This window comes from Danio rerio, chromosome 1 (genome assembly GCF_052040795.2).
Source record: "Danio rerio strain M-AB ecotype USA chromosome 1, GRCz13ab, whole genome shotgun sequence".
Taxonomy (NCBI): domain Eukaryota; kingdom Metazoa; phylum Chordata; class Actinopteri; order Cypriniformes; family Danionidae; genus Danio; species Danio rerio.
The window spans coordinates 630,665-650,996 of NC_141021.1; the positions used below are offsets into that span (position 1 = coordinate 630,665).

Genomic DNA, 20,332 nt, shown 5'->3' on the forward strand with positions numbered 1-20,332 from the left:
ATTTATTGTATCAAATACCTTCTTTAAATCTATAAAAATTCCAACTACCTTCTCCTTTTTATCTATCTTATACAAAATTATACATATAAAGATAAATACACAAGTATATTAATTAAAAGAAAGTTAAATGACAGTGTAATGTAATTTTAACTTAAACTTTAGTCATTTTTATTGTGTTTTTTAGTTTTTATTAAAATAATGTATCATTTTTTTCATGTTTATTTTAAATACTCGTATTATTTTGGTTGTTTTTCTTCCCAATTCCTTTGTGTTATATTTTAACATGTACATACACATTTCCATGTGTCAGATTTAACATAAACCAACAAATAAACAAACAAAACAAAGGGCTTCTCAGTATAATATCCCGTCTTTTACTAATCATCTAGTAAAACATTTTTACCACCTTTTAAAACAACATAAAAGCTCCCCAAACTGTATAAAAATTATGTATTTATTTTGTTATATATTTATTTATTTTTTAATATATTTTATTCTTTCCCATTGACATGTTTACTACCATCTCTTTAAGCCAAATTTATTTTAAAAATTATTGAAAAATATATTTAAAAAATATTTGGAGAGGGGTCTGGCTGCAGACCTGGTGCAGTGCAATCTGGGTTGCATCCAATGCTTTTTAATGGGCTCACCTAACTCCACCCCTAACCCTACCTGTCACAGTGACGTCACTAGCTCCATTGTGTCTGACATTGCAACGCTGAGTGATGCAGTCTCAGCTTGCATCATAAAGGCTGCATCCAGATACTATTGAATATTTGGTGCACATATACTTTTCTAACTTAAATAAGTCGTTTCGTTTGCAGACATATATTCATAAATATTATCTCGTCTTTTTTTTTTACTTGATCTCCATGGGATATAAATTAAATAAAATAATTAAAGGAGACATTAGTATACTAACCTTATGAATCTTTTGCAAAAGTTGTTTTCTTTTATATTCCCATATACCTCTCAAAATTAGTTTGAGCATTTTCTATCTGTAAAGTCAACAATTTGTATAGAAAACACTGTTATATGTAATTATTGGGTATCATGTAGTATACCTCTATTTGGGGGCCCTCATATTTCCTGGAGCCCTGAGCGACAGCTTACATTGCCCCCGAGTACACGCGCATGCGCACTGCAGTTCCCGCTTTGAGTCCTGTGGCGGGAGTATTGAGGAGGAGACACTGGTCTGACGGATGAGGAAGAGCTGAGTTTACACTGCATTTATTATTGAGGTTAGTTTGGTTTAAGCGCACAGCATTCACCAAGTCTTCGTTTTATCTTTATATACATGCAAGTCTAAATGTATAAGTGAGAAAAAGCTGCTGTTTCATCTCTGAACGCGATCGACGCCATGAGACCAGATCATAAACAAACCTGTGAAGACGCGTTTAGCTGTGTTTTAGTCCGCAGACATATTACAACATTAACGTTTTCATCTTTTATTGTTTATTATATTCAAACATTATGATACTGAACAGTACTTTTTGGTAAAATGCCCACTAATTCAATGTTATCGATCGTGTCCAACTGATAACCAGCCGTCTTACCTCCCATTCAAAAAGTAGGCAGCACATGTTGATGACGCAGTGTGCTCCCGTCAGATTTTGCTACCAGTGTAAATTTTAATATGCAGTAAATGTGTGATATGAAGCTGTAATATCGCCCTAATCCCCAAACCCAACATCAGAACCATTTAAATACAGTCTTGGTAGCATAATCTGATGGGTGGGATAAAATGTCAGGAGACCTGTTTGTGATTCTGTGCTGTTTCTTGTTGATGTTATTGGTTTGTTTTTACTTCATGATGATACAGCCTGATCTGTTAGTGTAACTTTAATTTACCCTTTTAGGGTGTTTTGTTCTGCAGCATAACATTAATATATTTACACCAGCTATACCACACACAAAGATCACACAACATATATAGTACTAAACTCCTCTCGCCTCTTCCTATTAAAATTCAGCAAGTCAACAGCAAGTAACAAATGAAAAACTAAATGTATTGGGCATTGTCAAAGAGTCTGAATACTGAGATCCTGAGGGACGGGGTTGAAATCAGTCAAAAAGAGGATGAGATTTGACAGATGTATTCTAATGTGCTTTCTTTAACACCTTAATTTCATAAAAATTGAATAATCCTGGCACTTTCGTCTCTAATTCTTTGCTGTTTAAAACCGCACACAGTGAGTTTCTCTGTTTTACCTATGGTTTTACCTTTAAAGAAGCAAACCAACAAATCTGTGAAAAGGTTCAAATTTATTCTACATAAGCCTTATGAAAGCAACCATCAGAGTCCTATCAATATTAAACTTAGATCATTTCCATAGGCAATAAAGTCTCCCTTGGCCTGGCCTTTCAGTATTCTCACTAAAATGTAATTTATTATCAATAATGGTACATAGGTTTTTTAACTTTAGACTAATTTAATCTGAGGCTATCAGCCATTTTTTATATATCATTTTTTATATCAATGTTAATCAAATGTATAAACACACTTAATTGTTTGTTTGTTTGTGTGTATGTGTGTGCGCGTGTGCGCTGTTTTAAAGATGAAGCCAGCGCGAGGGTCTGGAAGGGCCTCCACACAGGGCCCCAGAGGAGCTGCGGAAAGGAAAACACACAAAACACGCCAAGTAAGACACAGAGGAACACAATACACTTTATTTTACTGCATTTATTTCCCTCTTACAAACTCCTATGGGAAGTGTATTAGACATAATGCAGACAACAAACTGCAAAAGACAAACTTGACTAGCCTGTGTTATCGAACAACAAACAATAGTGGGTACTTGAACAAGCATTTATATATATATATATATATATATATATATATGTTTTCCAGCTGTGATGGCAGACCTTTTACACAAATCTACCAACCACCTATTGCGTTATTTCAATTACAAATGGAGAAATGTTGTGAGCGCAGTATTACAAGTCAAGATCGCATTTATGTAATACAAGCATGCCTCTGCGCTGATTTCCACTGTTTGTGCACAAAACGTCTTGCATGCCACCTCAAATAGCTGCTCAAGCACAGATTTTCTTGTGCGCTCTCAAATGAATGCTGCTGAAGTGCGATTTAGTGCGTTTATGTAACGAGTACAGTTGAAGTACAATGGTGGATACATAAACAAGCATGGATGGATGGATGGATGGATGGATGGATGGATAGATAGATAGATAGATATATAGATAGATAGATAGACAGATAGACAGATAGAAAATCTTAGTAGTTTTAGAAAGCACTTTAAGGAAGGCATGCATATAATAGTATCCCCTATAGTCTAAAAGAGGGAAACACAAAGACTGAATAAATCATTTTCTTTCTGCAATTTGAAACACTTTTTTTGTCTTGATGCTGGCATTACATAAATGTAAAACATGAGTTATTTACAGGGTGTCCACGAGGTCTTAGAAAGTCTTAAATTCACTGAACAAACTGTGTTTTGGGTCTTAAATCTTTTATACAGGTCTTAATTTTCCTATGCTCATGTAAAGCACCCAATTTGGACAACATCCATCCAATCACAGCCAGTGACAAGTTCTATTTATTAACTCTGTTTATCATTATTGTTCAATTATCTTCCTTAAAATAAGATTTGTTTAAATGTTCTCTATGTATTGATAGCCTGTATCTATATATACCTGGACTGACTGTTACGTTTAGTTTATTATAGTTTTAAACTTGCAGGAAAAAGTCTATGAACACAAGTAGAGTTTGCTTGGTTTGAGCTATTATTTCGAGATATATCTAGCTGCAGGCCCGCAGAACCACACACGTTTGAGGCACACACAATCTAGGACACACAATCTAGGCAAACCATAAATGGTAACTAACTCTTTAGCATTATCGCTACCTATTGAATTTCACAAATATGGTTTCCCATTTCAGTCAATTTTATTATTATATCGTAACGATCATTTTAAAGTCTCTGCAGTTTCTGAACTTAAATTATGGCAATAAAAATAATTGGTTAAAGACACTTATGACTTTATTCATGTGTCCATATACACAAAGATAACATAATAGACCGTCTAATTGATGGATTAAGTGTAATTAACTAATTCAAGCTCTTAATATTATCATACTTCGTTACAATCACGTTGTTGTAAAATATAAAAAGCAAACAATAATGTCACTTTAAAATAAATTAGCCTACTATAGTTAACCATTTAAACAATATAGTTATAAACTGATTATCTTAACTGATTATAATTATAAGTTTATATATAAACTACTATCTTTTACTAAACTGTCACTGTTAAAGCTGTTATATATATGTATATATATATATGTATATATATATATATATATATATATATATATATATATATATATATATATATATATATATATGTGTGTGTGTGTGTGTATACACTTATGATTTTTTTTATTAATAGTTAATATTTTATTAATAGTTTTATTAAGAGTATTAAATGTGGGAAATCATTAATTAAAAGGTTATTGGAAAATTAAGCTAATAAACACCGCTTGAGTAAAATATTAATATAGTGTTATACATTTGTTACATATAAAAATATTTTTATGACATATAATGTATTATTGCCTATCTTAACTTGCTATTATTTCCTTCATCATAAATTAATCCATTATATAAATTAAACCTGCCCAAATGAGATCATTCAGCAAAGCCAGCAAACGAGTATCTGCCATATTATTGTCAGATAATAATGACTGATCAGCTATAATGACTGATTAAAAACTGTTCACTCTATTATATTGAATGGCGATCGGAAACAATCCTCCCCATTCGGCCGTCTCAATCGCAATATTTGTGAAATAAAGTAAAGTAAACACTATTGTTTATTGTGTACAATATTTATTAATCAAATATATCAAAATATATCAATGACGATGTCCAAAAAGGCGTTATAACTTTAACATCAGTCATAACCATATATGGTTTGCCTAGATTGTGTGTCCTAGATTGTGTGTGCCTAAAACGTGTGTGGTTCTGCGGGTCTGCAGCTGGATATTATTGATTATTTCAGAAATAAGTAAATCAGATTTTTTAAAAGTAAAAGTCTCCTAGGGGCGGGTAAAAATTATTTCCACTGGCCTGTTAGAAAAAAAAAACCCTTAGGATTTATCCCTGTCTAAGTCTGAAATTTAATTCATAACAGTCTTAAAAAAGCTCTTAAAAAGTCTTTCCAACGCATAGTCTGCACTATATGTCATAAAGCATAATTTTTATACACATATTTATTTATTTAAAATACACTTTATGTACACTTTTGATTGTGTGTCTGTAAAAAGGAGAGATTGCTGTTCTAGAAAATCATTTTTATGATCAATTGAATGTGTATGTAATGGAATGTATTAATATTTATTGATTTATTTGATGTTGTTATTATTACATCCCTCCCCCTTCACATTTGAGACTCATTGAGTGAGAGAAACAAAAACAAATAATAAAGAAAACACACATAAGGAACGTTGCGGTAATTATCATGCATGTAAGTGTCACAAAGTTTTCCAATGGCCTGTGTGAACTTTAAGTCTTGCATTCAGCTCTTTTACTTGAGTTTGACGTTATATATTAATGAAATCTGCATTATAATCTTGTGCAATTACTTTTCTTTCAGAAGTCCATCAGCCGTGCTGAAGGCCCACATCCTCATCCGTCTCAGAAGAGCAGCGGTGAGTTGAGAAATGGTTGGAGATGTTTGTACTTGAATGCTTCGGCAGACTTGTTGCGTAAGCTTTTCTGAAATGCATTTGCCAACTTGCTGGTTTTCCTGTTACAAAAAAAAGCATTTCAAATCAGAGGGCTACATTTGACCATGTTTCCTCTTTTTGTTGAAAATGCACGTAGTCATTTAGTGACACATCCTATTTATTTGATCAGTGATAAATAGAAGAAGCTTGTTTCATGAAGATGGTGATCTACAAAGTTTAAAAGACAACAAACAGACCAAACACACTCTTGTTATGAACACATGGGTTGTTTTTACATGTTAGTCACCGAATATCTTGCCAAAAATCTGTTTGCTTGCATATAAATGCCATCATTTAAACCAGATCAAAGAGTAAGTAAGCTTTTTCTTCATCATTGATGTATGTTTTGCCAGGATAGTAAATCTGTATACTTTATCTGGAATCTGACATTGCAAAAAAAAATTAAATATTGAGAAAATCACCTTTAAAGCTGCTTAAATTAAGTTATTTGAACTAACATTGACCTAAACGGGTACAAATAAAGGCGAATAGTTTGCTTCAAAGAGTTCAGATGCAAATACCTCTAAAAGCCATTTGATATTTTCTTCTAAAATTAGCGTTTTTCTCCGACTCCTGTGTGTAGGCTCAGTAATTTTACTTTTATAGTGACAAACAAGTTCTATTTATTGCCTTTATATCGAAATATTATATAATATTATACTGAAATATTGTGTTGTAGGTCTTAAATCATTTAAAACAGGTCTGTGTTTGAATGAAAATTTACATTAGCAAATTTATAAAATGTCAACGATCTTTATTTAATATGCCAATGATTTCTGGCATGAAAGAAAAATGTATTATTTTGACCCTTTTTAATTTTTTCCCTTTTTCATTGCATATATCTGCCGTCATTTGAAGCAAATCAAATAGTAAATGAGCTTATTATCTTCTTCATTGAAGTATGGTTTGTCAGGATAGTAACATTGTTGACGTTATCTGGAGTTTGACTTTGCAGAAACATCTAAATATTGAGAAAATCACCTTTTAAAGGGGTGGTCCACTAAGATATCTCATTGTAAACTTTAGTTGATGTGTAATGTAGCTTCGTGAACATAAACAGCATCTCTGAATGTAAAATGCTCAAAGGTCAATGAAAAGCGAGACCTTGGCTTTTGCAGAGTTAGCTAAGTAAAAAGCATACAATAAACAAACTTTGGGGACATATAAAAAAATACATCCGGGCCAGTGAGATCACAAAGGTCTTTTACCACGCTCGCGCACACACACTGCGCAGCTAAGGGGCGTGGCCAGTGACACTAATGTTAAAGCAGAGAAAGCTAAAATGCAGTCGAAACGCTGCTATTTCCACAGAGCTTCTTCTGTTTCTATATTTGAGCTTCCAAATGACTCGACACAAAGAGAGAAGTGCTTACAGTTTAATTTTAATTATGTTCCAGGGAATTATAAAATATATAGCTAGCATTTGACAAAGGTCAGCTTCCAGAATCTCTCCCAGTTCCGTGCTGGATTCGGTTAAATCTCCTTAAAGGAGCAGCTCCAACAAGCAGAAGCTGTGCATTGTGAGCCACAACCTGTAAGTGTTTTTAATTTGTTAAAATTGATTATGACATGCACAGTGTCTAGCGTTAATGGTATGTTGTTGCAAGGATTAGAGATTGGTACCAAAACTCGGTACTTATTGGTATCGGTGCTACATTATAAAAGACTGAAGTATAGATAAGCTCTGACGTTAAGGGTTCTGCTATCTGTACTGGAGAATTCTTGCTGAATAAACATGACTTACAGTAGCATAATTTAACTGACCAACCTTTTCTATTTTGCCATATTTGTCTGCACAGTTGGCAATTTAACATGAGAAATGCTCGTGTTTCTGCCGAGCACGTCAACTATAAAAGCCTTCACTGTTTTCGGCTGTGCACACGCACTCAGCGTAGGCTCGCGCTTAGCGCACACACATGGCTAGCAACACAGACTTGCGCACACACAGCTCGTAAGCTTGCTTGATTTTAAATAATTAAAGTAAGATATATGATTTCCTTCAAGTGAAGCATGAGCATGCATTGCTTTGCATCTTATAAACACAACCAAGCCTTAAAATGACATTCTGGACCAGCTCTTTAAAGCTGTTAAAATGAAGTACATTTAACTAAAATTGACTTAATATGGGTAAAAATATTGATTGAATCATTTGTTTTCTTGCTCCAAATGTAAAGCTTAGCTTGACATAAACATGAACACAAGCTATTTATCTGTGGCATATTCGAAAGTCTAAATACACTGAAGTATTGTGTTGTAGGTCTTGAATCATTTTAAACAGGTCTGTTTAAATGAAAAATGGATAAAAAATATGGATAAATAATTAATTTTCTTGCTCCAAATGTAACGTTTTGCTAGCATTACATAAACATGAACATTAGATTTTTATCTGTAGCCACTTTGAAAGTCTAAAAATGTCTTAATTAAAAAAAATGTTAGCCATTAAAATGTCTTAAATTTATTGAAATATTGTGTTGTAGGTCTTAAATCATTTTAACCAGGTCTGTGTTTTAATGAAAATTTACATTAGGAAATGTACATAATGTCACCGATCTTTATTTATGAATATATTATGACACAATTGGCCTTTTTTTGCTGAATAATTTCTTTTTACATTTTATGATGCATCAAAATGATCAGGAATATGATATTGATATGTTAATATGAAGTAAAGCATGAGCACACGTTGCTTTGTATCTTATAAAAATTACATTCTGGACCAGCTCTTTAAATTTTACCTTAATATTAACATTATTTTACCTTAATATATGGTCTAATATATTATTAACATTATTTTGTCTCCTGCTCACCTGATTTCCTTCAGCGATGGTTGGAAAGAGTAAAAATCAGAGAAACTGGAAGCCGCTGACCAAGTCCTCCATACTGGCCCTGAGGAACATGTTCGATATGTCCATTCTGTGAGTTCTGTCCTCTTTAATTATTGGGATATTTTTCATACCTTGATTTGCCATCGGTGGCACTGTGGCCTCAAAGTAAGAAGATCGCTGGTTCGAGTCTCGGTTAGCATTTCTGTGTGGAGTTTGCATGTTCTCCCCGTGTTGGTGTGGGTTTCTTCCGGGTGCTCCGGTTTCCCCCACAGTCCAAACACATGCACTATAGGGGAACTGATAACTAAATTGTCCATTGTGTATGAGTGTGTGTGTGTGTGAAAGTGTTAATAACTCATCTCTAATAACTGATTTATTTTCTCTTTGCCATAATGACAGTACATAATATTAGACTTCAAGACACTTCCATACAGCTTAAAGTGACATTTGAAGGCTTCACTAGGGTAATTAGGTTAATTAGGCAGGTTAGGGTAATTAGGCAAGTTATTGTATAACGATGGTTTGTTTTGTAGATAATTTAAAAAAAGGGCTTAAAGGGGGTAATAATATTGACCTTAAAAGGGTGTTTAAAAATTAATAACTGCTTTTATTCTAGCCGAAATAAAACAAATAAGACTTTCTCCAGAAGAAAAAATATTGTCAGACATACTGTGAACATTTCCTAAATCTAAATCAATGATTTTGCATTAATTGTGAGTGAAATTAGACCAATTAGTGACTTCTTTCTTCTATATGGAATAACATTGCTGTGTTTCTTGCCTGTGTGTCAGATCTGTGCTCACACTGAAAACCAAAGAGAAAGAGGAATCACAGAAACATCTCAACATCATTAAAGACCGGTAAGAGCTTTGCTTTGCCAAACATAACCACACTTTCAATTTAAAATGCCAGAGCGCTCCAAATCAGAAATGAAATTTGCCTTAATTTGAGTGGTGGTAAACGTTTATGAGTGTCTTTCTTCTGTTGAACACAAAGGAAATATTCTGAAGTATGTTCAGGCATTGACATTCATAGTAGAAACAAAAAATACAGTGAAAGTCAGTGACTGGTTTTTTTTCTTAACATCCTTTATCCATATTTTATGAAGCTGTCTCTATAATGAGATGTGAATCTGTGTTCAGATGGAGCACTGTTTGCTACACAAAATATTCAATTCAATAAAAAAACAACAATTTTACATGTCTCTGAGGTGCAATTCAAAGCTTTTTAGAGCAGCACCGTAAAGCAACATTGTTATGAAACAAATGCACAATATACAAATAAATAAATGACAATTACAACAATGAATGCAACAAAGAAAATATAGAAACAAATACAAAAACAGCTAAAAAAACTACTGAAATTGTTACAATCTAAGTACGTCACATTGTAATGTTTAACATGAAATCACAGGCAAATACCACAAATAATGATGCTTTATTTATAGCTTCAGTTCAGTTTCTGTGAAATAGCGTGTCTTTACATACAGAATAAAGCATGCAACGTATTTCATAATTGCATTTTAATGGGCAGTGATTATGCATTGCGTTATTAGAAGGAAAGAAGGAGCTTTATTGCCAGGTTTGTTTTCACTTGCAAGGTATTTTTCATGAGACAGAAGCTTCCACAGAATCACAGTGACAGGACAATGATGTAGATATTAGGGCTGCACAATATGTGCTTTCAGCATCGATATAGCTATGTCTGCAATATTCACATTGCAAGAAATGCAATGCTGAGTCTGAATAATAGTTGATCAGAGCCACAGAACATGTGTGATTTGTAGAGTCACTATTATAGAGTGAAGGTTTATCATTTGCATGTGTTTTTAATAGAGCTGCACGATATTGGAGAAGTCAGACAGTGCGTTATTTTGTTTTTCTTTGATATATTTTGTGATATGAGCACACCAGAGGATTTTATTAGGGCAATAAAAAAACAACATTAATTTAGATTGATTAAGAAGGTTTTTTTTGGGAGTCTTAACAATGTTGAGTTACAGAAACTAAAAAATGTTGCATAAATCGTTCACAAAACTACATTAAAGGTGCAGTAGATGATCTTTATGTGAAGCTGCTTTGACACAATCTACATTGTAAAAGCGCTATACAAATAAAGCTGAATTGAATTGAATCTTCCACAAGCTAAGCATAAATCTCTGAATCACAGTCCCTCCCCTGCCGTCCAGAGCCACACCTCCTGAAACAGCAGCACGCACACCTTAATGATGACAGCAAAAGAGCCCTCTCTCATGTGTCAATAGCGACTAGTGCTTGTCCGGCGACATGCAGGAATTAAGCCGACATGCTATTTCAGAGTGAATATTAAGAGTTGCATGGTAAACAATACAGGAAGAGACTAAGTGGAATAGCGCTATTTACTTGTGTTTTGTTGTTAAACTAATGAAAATCTACATTATAGATGCTGTAAAAGGCCCTTATGAAACTGAAAATAGTCTCATCAATCTTTCACCGGAAGATTTTAGTGGCTGAACAACACCTCTGTGAAGATATAACCCATTTGTATCAACAACATCTAACTTTACATCAGCTCTGCGTGAAGCTAAAACAGTTTAAAAACTGAACATTACCTGTCTAAGAGAAATCCTTCAGCCATGGTGTCATCCTTTCTCCAGCGTGCAAGGGTAACCCCAATATTGATTCAGGTTTTTTAAAAGTTTTGATTCAGCATGTCGCGATCATGTGCGCTCTCTCTCTCTCTCTCTCTCTCTCTCTCTCTCTCTCTCTCTCTCTCTCTCTCTCTCTCTCTCTCGAGAACGTGCAGCATGTCTATGCACAAACAGCGGTCGACAGAGCTGCGTACAAACGGCTGCGCAGTTGTTCAAATCTGCATTTGCTGAGGGACAGTTTGGGCTACTTATCGCAATTATGAAAGATGTCGGCCCGATTTATTTAATTGGATAAACATTTTTTATTTTTATGCCTTATCCAAAATATAAAAATACAAATAAATACATTTAGATCATTTACTTTAATCATTACTATTAGACTGTGAAGAGACTTTCAACCAGCACAACAACACATGCTTCTGAAGACAATCACCTACTGCACCTCTAATAACGAACGGTGCTTTGTGTCAAAATGCTTTAAACGTCTAAAATTGAAATGGTGGAAAAACACAGATATAAACTATTTACTATATTATGGTTCAATTCTGCAGCGACTACACAAACCTTATGTGTTCTGAATTGTGTGTCTGATTAACTATCCAAAACTCAACATTGACACACTGACTCGAATCAGAATCTCACTCTATAATTACAATTAATGACAAAAACATTGTGTATAGATATTTCAAACTGACATGCTACAGAGAAATTTAGAAATAACCCACTTTAAAAAAAATTTGTGGGTGAAAATACTAGTGGCCTAAGATTTTTGCGCAGTGCTGTACATCTCGGCTTTTTCACGTTTTCTCAGGTTCCTGGCGAAGTGTGCGCAGCTTTCTGTTCCTCCGAGGAAACGTGGAGACATGATGAGTGCGTCGCGTCAGTTCAGCACAGAGAGTAAGAAGTCTGAACATGGAAAGAAGACGCTCCAGGCTCTAGAGGTGATCAATGACTCAGGATGATTGCATAAGAAACACCTGATGACAGGCTGATGAATAATTGGAAAATATCTCACACTTGAGGTAGTGTTTCTCCTCAGATGTGCATTACTTTTTTAATCTCTTTTTATAAAGTTGCCAACATTTTTGATGATCTTTACCTAAATTTGACAGCCCTCACAAAGTGTAGTAATATATAAGCATAGTATATACACTCACCGGCCACTTTATTAGGTACACCTTACTAGTGCCGGGTCGGACCCCCTTCAGAACTGCCTTAATCATTGGTGTTAGAGATTCAGCAAGCTACTGGAAATATTCCTCAAAGATTTTGCTCCATATTGTCATGATAGCATCACGCAGTTGCTGCAGATTTGTCATCTGCACATCTATGGTGCCAATCTCCAATCTTGTAGCTGTGAAATAACTCATTCAGCGGAGTAATATGGAGCTGCTGTAAACATGCCGGAACTACTTTAGCTGTGCCTTTATCCAACAATAACCAAACACCTGAGAGTGACCATCAGATTAGAATCAAGCATTCAGCAGGCCTGTGGTATAAGTGCTCATAACTAACCCCTTATTAATCTGTTGTGTGTTTTGGACTCGTTTAGGAGAACATGAGCTCGATTGTCAGCACTCTTGAGGAGATGGAGGTGAAGATGGAGAGGCTGCAGGAGAAATGCAGGATAATGAGCAGCAGAATAGAGGAGGAAGAGGAAAAAGCACAGGAGGTTAAGCATCTTCTTTTTTTTTTTCAGACTTAGTCCCTTTATTCATCGGGGTCGCCACAGTGAAATGAACCGCCAACTATTCAAGCATATGTTTTACACAGTGGATGCCCTTCCAGCCGCAACCCAGTACTGGGAAACACCCATACACATTCACTCACACACACACACACGCACTCATACACTACGGCCAATTTAGTTAATTAATTCCACTATAGTTCCCCTATGTGGGGGAAACCGGAGCACCCAGAGGAAACCCACGCCAACACGGGGGGAACATGCAAACTCCACACAGAAACAACAGCTGACCTGGCCGGAATTCGAACCAGCCACCTTCTTGCTGTGAGGTGCAGTGCTAACCACTGAGCCTCCGTGCTGTCTAAAAGCATCATACAGTGATTTATTTATGTATTTAAAAGATTAAGGTAGTTTTTATGTGTTTTTTTGTATCACTTTACAATACGGGACTCAAAGTTCCTGTTATTTAAGGTATTTCTTAACATAAACAATGAAAAATTACCTGTTGTTCAGTGTTTATTCATCTTTGTTAATGAAAATACAATCGTTAAGCAAAGCGTAGGATAAATGCAGTAATGTAGTATTGCTCATTGTTCATTCATGTTAGTAAATGCACTAACTAACGTTAACTAAATGATATAAAAAAATAAATGTTTTTGTTATTTTTAAATTTATTTATTTTCAAAATTTTTATATATTTTTATTATTTTATTAAACTATGCATGCATCCTTGTATGTATCGTTTACCTCTATATGTTTATATCATGTATTTGTAAATGATATTTAGATGCTGCTTTTAAAGGTGCTACTTAAATTAAGTTTATTATTAGGCTGGCTTGTGAAAGCAAGACAGACTACTGAAATCCTATTTTTCTTTTGGGGCTAAAAATCAAACTCTATCTCCTCCTAGAGCTTTTGAGCTATGACCACCAAACTCACACCACACCTCCAAACTGGTCTGGCTCGGTGTGCTATATCTTTTCCGATTGATCCGACTTTTGGTTTTCCGAAAAACATCGCGGGACTGTCAGAAAAACCCCATTGACTTAACATTGGACCAAACTTTGTGACCTCATAACTCTGCGTCAGACTATCACACAAACTTCTAGCTGGGCTCATTTAACTCAGACTACCTAACTGCTAATAAGTGATGAGCTTTTAACTTTCTGGCCACGCCCTAGCACCCACTTTTGGGACCCTAGAAACTGTCACATAGACTTCCATTCAAAAGACTGTCATCAACTTAACATTGGATAAAACTTTGTGAGCTCATAACTGCACCAGAAGGTCCTACAGACTAATGGCTGAGCTCATTTAACTCTAGTAGGCAGCCAATCACTGATGGCCTTTTAACTTTCTAGCCACACCCTAACAACCAGATACTGTACCCTAGCAACTGTCCCATAGACTTCCATTGCAAGTGTCATTGACTTAACATTGAATCTATCCATCTGTACTTTTTAAAACTATTTTAATCTATCTATCTATCTATCTATCTATCTATCTATCTATCTATCTATCTATCTATCTATCTATCTATCTATCTATCTATCTATATCTGTCTGTCTGTCTGTCTGTCCATCTATACTTTTTTCAAACTGTTTTACTAAATAAAAAAAAACTAAATAAACTATTACCAACAGGCTTAACTCAAGTCAGCCTCAAAGTTTGTCTCCATGAACTTTAATAATCTAGTAAATAATGATGCTCAACTAATCTCAGCTTCTGTCTGTTGTGTAATAATGTTTGATTCTGATTCTGTTCCAGTTTCTTCAGCTGTCAGAAGAAACAGTCCTGCATCTGCCAGCATTACAGTCTCGCTCAGCTGATGAGCCGACGCTACAGGTACATGGCTACATTTTAATACAGTCTCTTTACTGCGCTGACCATAAGGCAAAGCAGCACCAACTCACACTAAACACTCGGCTTATGCTATCTTTAAATAAAATTAGCAAACAATAAAAAAAGAAATATGATAACAAGATGCTGTGATTGAGTGATTGAGTCGCTCATTACATAGATTCAATCACTCACTCTGTTAGAATGAGAAGTGAAAGCAGGAGAGGGAGGTGTTACAGAACACGGATTAGATCCAATTTAACAGGGAGGAAAGATAATACATCTCCCTGCACACAAACACACACTCTTTGTCTGCAACTCTTTGTCTCCCTCACTCTCTACTAGCCGGGCTTCCAGCTAACTCTATCAAACCTCTTCATCTGCTTCAGAACGCAGCAGCACGAGTGGTCTTTAATGAACCTAAAAGAGCACATGTCACTCCGCTGCTCATCCGTGTGCACTGGCTGCCAGTTGCTGCTCGCATCAAATTCAAAGCTCTGATGTTTGTCTACAAAGAGACTTCTGGCTTTGCTCCTTCTTATCTGCTCTCACTTCTGCAGATGTATGTGCCCTCCAGAAACTTGCGTTCTGTGAATGAACGTCGCCTCGTGGTTCCATCCCAAAGAGGGAAGAAATCACTTTCCCGAACTCTCGCGTTCAATCTGCCCAGTTGGTGGAATGAACTCCCTAACTGCATCAGAACGGCAGAGTCACTCGCTGTCTTCAAGAAACGACTGAAAACTCAACTATTTAGTCTCCACTTCACTTCCTAATCTGCAATTGCCTCTCTGGCTCCACCGCTAACTGTATTACAGAAAATAATAATTAATAAAATGACTAACGTTTTGCTTCTTACACTTATTCACTGTTGCTCTTATATTTGTGTAAATTGCTTCCTTGTCCTTATTTGTAAGTCGCTTTAGATAAAAGTCTTATAATGACTAAATGTAGATGTACTGCCCATGCGCTAACTCATCCATCGATGTTGAAATATGATGTAAAATTATCATTTTCATAATTTAAAACAATATTTGCATACTGACCACCGGGAAAACTTCCTGTCATAGATATATGTGTATATGTGTGTATATCTCTGGCTCTGGATGGCCACTGTCCTCCACTGCACCTTGGTTCCACATTCATTTTAAAGGAGCGCTACCCTGTACTAAAACGCCGGCTCTATTGACAGATTCCTTCCAATAGACAACAATAGGGTAGGCGACATCTAATGTAAATATCTATGATAATTTGCAAGCAAAATGTGTCGGCAATGCAAATGCTGCCTCAATACTGAAATTCTTATTAATACCAAAAATAGGCTGTTGCTCTTTATTTTGAGTGAACTGAGAGATACTATACTGAGCAACTGTGTTGTTTTATTCATCTGCTTACGATGAGTGAGTAATATCAGTATTGATTTAATCAACTCTGGAAATTTCACCTTCACCACTCGAAGTCTTTTAAGGTACAGCATCTCTGTTAGTCAGTAAAATGCCACTGACTATTTATTTGAAACACATCTTCGTTGTTTTAATTAATTCATTTTCTTTTCGGTTTAGTCCCTTTATTAATCTGGGGTCGCCACAGCGGAATGAACCGCCAACTTATCCAGCAAGTTTTTACGTAGTGGATGTCCTTCGAGCTGCATCCCATCTCTGGGAAACAACCATACACACTCATTCACACTCATGGACAAGCTACCCAATCCGGACAAGCTACCCAATTCACCTGTACCACATGTCTTTGGACTGTGGGGGAAGCCGGAGCACCCGGAGGAAACCCATGCAGTGAGAACATGCAAACTCCACACAGAAACAGCTGAGGCTCGAACCAGCGACCTTCCTGCTGTGAGGCGACAGCAAAACCTACTGCACAACTGCGTCGCCTCTTTGTTTTTTAATATGTGGTTAATGAATCAGCCAAACGTGACCTCATTCTCAGCTTTCACAGTGGTGACAACAGCATTTTATTTTGTTCTGACCAACGGTGGTTTTAACACCTCATCGTCACGGAAATATTTACTCTTTATAGAGAACTAAAGACATCTTGAGAATCTTGCCTTCAGCTTATCTGGAACAGGAGAGTTACTCTGACAGACTTGTTTCAAACTTCTCAGGAAATGCAGTTTCAACACTGAATAATCTTAGAAATTATTTCGCAAATGATTCTCATGTAGAAATCTGAAGCATGAAAAATATGCAAATTATATACATGACATTCAGCTCATATTTGCATCTCTCCATGTCATTTATTGACAAATATTGCAAAAAATGGCCACTTCCATCTATTTCTTTCCAATTATTGGAGTTACAAATATGATAATATGATGCGTATATATACACCCACCGGCCACTTTATTAGGTATACCTGTTTAACAGCTTAACGCAAATGTCTACTCAGCCGGTCACATGGCAGCAGCTCACTGCATTTCGGCATGTAGACATGGTCAAAACTGCTGCAGTTCAGAGCGAGCATCAGAATGGGGAAGAAAGGGGATTTAAGAGACTCTGAACGTGGCATGGTTGTTGCTGCCAGACGGGCTGCTCTGAGTATTTCAGAAACTGCTGATCTACTGGGATTTTCACGCACAACCATCTCTAGGCTTTACAGAGAATGCTCCGACAAAGAGGAAATATCCAGTGAGCGGCAGTTCTGTGGGCGCAAATGCCTTGTTGATGAGGCCAGAGGTCAGAGGAGAATGGCCAGACTGGTTCCAGCTGATAGAAAGGCAACAGTAACTCAAATAAGCACTCGTTACAATTCTAGAGAACATAAAAAGTTTTATAGATTATCTGTGGTTTAATACCTGATTCAATTAATTAAGTATTACCTCGGGGAGAACATGCAAACACACACAGCAATGCCAACTGGCCCAGCTGGGACTTGAACCAGCGACCTTCTTGCTGTAAGGCAAAACTGTCGGCGTGCTGAGACCTCTTTATAAAATACTTTTACATAGAGAATAGTGTCTGTATTCTGGGATTACCACTCTTAATTAGCACACTCACATATAAAGTCAATTGTAACTCAAAGCTTTTTCTGGGACTGCAGTGACACCCCTATATCTGCTAAACTAATGTGTGGTTGGCCTTTCAGGAGCAGCTGATGCAGACCGTCCCCAATCCTCCAGCAGTGGTGAAGGCTCTACATCCAAATCCAGTTCTGGAGGACGTGAGGGTGTTTCTGGAGCTCGCACATAAACAGGTGGATCATGCAGAAAAAGCAGCTCACAATGACTAAACCCTGGACTGAACATCACAGACACGGCTGATGCACACAATATCTGCTCATTTATTATAGAAAAGAGGTTACAGTCATGGCAAGCGTTAATGCAGCTGTCTGAGATCAGTCTTAATCTCATTGCTCTGTCAGATTATATATGTTAAACGTTTTACTCATGTTGGGTTTGTATCAGATGAGTGGCTTGTTTTAGCTGTTTTGCAAATCATTTGGATAATTAGAATGTTTTTAGAATAGGGCATATTTGTAATGCATGGATATGAGATTATAAACTGCATACGTGTGTGTGTGTGAGAAGGTTTTATGTTCTATCTATATATTATATTATAATATATTATATTATATAAAATGTTATTATATTATATTTTATTATATTAAATTATATTAAATGTTATTATATTTTAATATATTATATTATATAAATATTTATTATAGAATATTTTATTATATTAAATTTTATTATATTATATTAAATTACATTATATTAGGGCTGAACGTATTGGAGAGAACTAACATTGCAATATTTTTATTCAATGCAATTTCAGCAGATGACTTGAATAGCTTGCAAAGATTTCATAATTTTAGATCGATTGGGATGATTTTGTAGGGGAGTGTATCTGCATAAAATCTCATATAAAAATAAGAGGCAAAGTTAAAAACAACAGACAATGCAAATAAAGAATAATATATAATTTTCTGGGTAGTCAAACAGTTTTCAGATGCAGAAATTAAGTAATCACTGTATAATAATAATAATAATAATAATAAAAACACTATCATTTTAATTAAGTAAATAATTATATAATGTTCAATTAATCTTTAAGCTAGAAACGTTTGTAGCACTTTATAATAGCTACACACTATGAAGCATGTATTAAGCATTAGCAAATAGTGAATTCATTATCTGTAAAGCATTAACTCTACGTTAATAACCGTTAGTAAGTAGTTTGTAACTGCAGCTATAAAATATGCTGCAATCTTGACTCATAATCACATTTATAATGTCCTTAATAATTGTACTTTCATACTTGGTTAATGATTTACTTTTTATTACTAAATTAAGTATCACATTATTTACAAACCATTTATTTAAGAATAGTTGTTTGTTTTTAAGATCATTAAGATTGAGTTAGTAATTAATAATAAACTATTAAAATTAACATTTATACATCTTGTATTCAGGCATATACTAAAATTAATTTGTATGTTGTTTAATGCTTTATCAACTCAACTAAATCCAGTTTTGTGACCTAATCTAAAGTGAGGACTATTCATGGTTTATAAATCCCTTATAAATGATAATTAAAAGCTCAGTTATATTCTGAACAGGACAAAATAAACGACATTATTCATTCCTATTTGTTTAAAGATACACAAATGAAACTGTACTTCAAATGAAAAATAAATATTTGCAATCTTAAAAAAAATACTGTACAGGTTAAGCATGGCATCTTGTTAAATTATTATATTGTTCTTTTTTCCAATTTTATGTCGTATTTAGGCACTCCTGTTATTCAGCGATGTTAAAACTTTACAGTAATTTTACTTTTAGATAAGATTGCAAAGATTATTGTTCATTTGATACAGAGTCTTTAATTGTCATTTATTAGGGATTTATAAAGCATGAATAGTCCTCACTTTAAGATCACAAAACTGGATGAAGTTGAGTTAATAAAGCATTCATTAACATATATAGTATCTATTACTATATGCTTGAATATTAAGATATATAAACATTGATTTTAATAGTTTATTAATCATTTAATAACTCATTCTGAATACTCTTTAAAAGCCACCAACTACTCTTGAATACAAATAGTTTGTAAATAATGCAATAGTTACTTTAGTATTGAAAAATAAAATATTGGCAAAGTATGAAAACACAAACATTAAGCACATTATAAAAGTGCTTATAAGTTAAGAATACAGCGTTTGTAGCTGCAGTTATAACCTGCTTACTAATGTGGAGTTAATGCTTTACAAATCATGAATTTAGTAGATGATAATGCTTAATGAATGATTAATAGTGTGTAGTTATTATAAAAAGTTACCGAAATGTTTAATTTATTGTACCCAAATGGCTCACGTTTGCTTCAAATTCTCTTGAAAACTCATGCAAATAATAAACTTTCACCCAAAGGTTAAAATTTGAAACACTTTTGTCAACTGTAATGTTTGGTCCGTTGGAATTATAACTGCTTTGCAGATCCCAGCGATCCGACTATTACATACTTGCCCATTATGATGTTAAAACAATATATTGTGCAGCCCTTTTATATATATATATATATATATATATATATATATATATATATATATATATATATATATATATATATATATATATATATATATATATGCAG

At 34.7% G+C, this 20,332-nt stretch overlaps 1 protein-coding gene across 1 annotated transcript; it reads left to right on the forward strand.

Annotated features, from left to right (window-relative positions):
- The first annotated feature begins 1,107 nt into the window (after positions 1 to 1,107).
- Positions 1,108 to 18,002, forward strand: cenpq (centromere protein Q). Its single transcript, NM_001328008.1, is given in 9 exon segments — positions 1,108 to 1,241; positions 2,551 to 2,642; positions 5,617 to 5,671; positions 8,571 to 8,664; positions 9,366 to 9,434; positions 12,015 to 12,144; positions 12,756 to 12,875; positions 14,658 to 14,735; positions 17,826 to 18,002. Coding segments are annotated over 8 exon segments (774 nt in total). The 5' UTR covers positions 1,108 to 1,241; positions 2,551 to 2,558; the 3' UTR covers positions 17,970 to 18,002.
- The last annotated feature ends 2,330 nt before the right edge of the window (positions 18,003 to 20,332 follow it).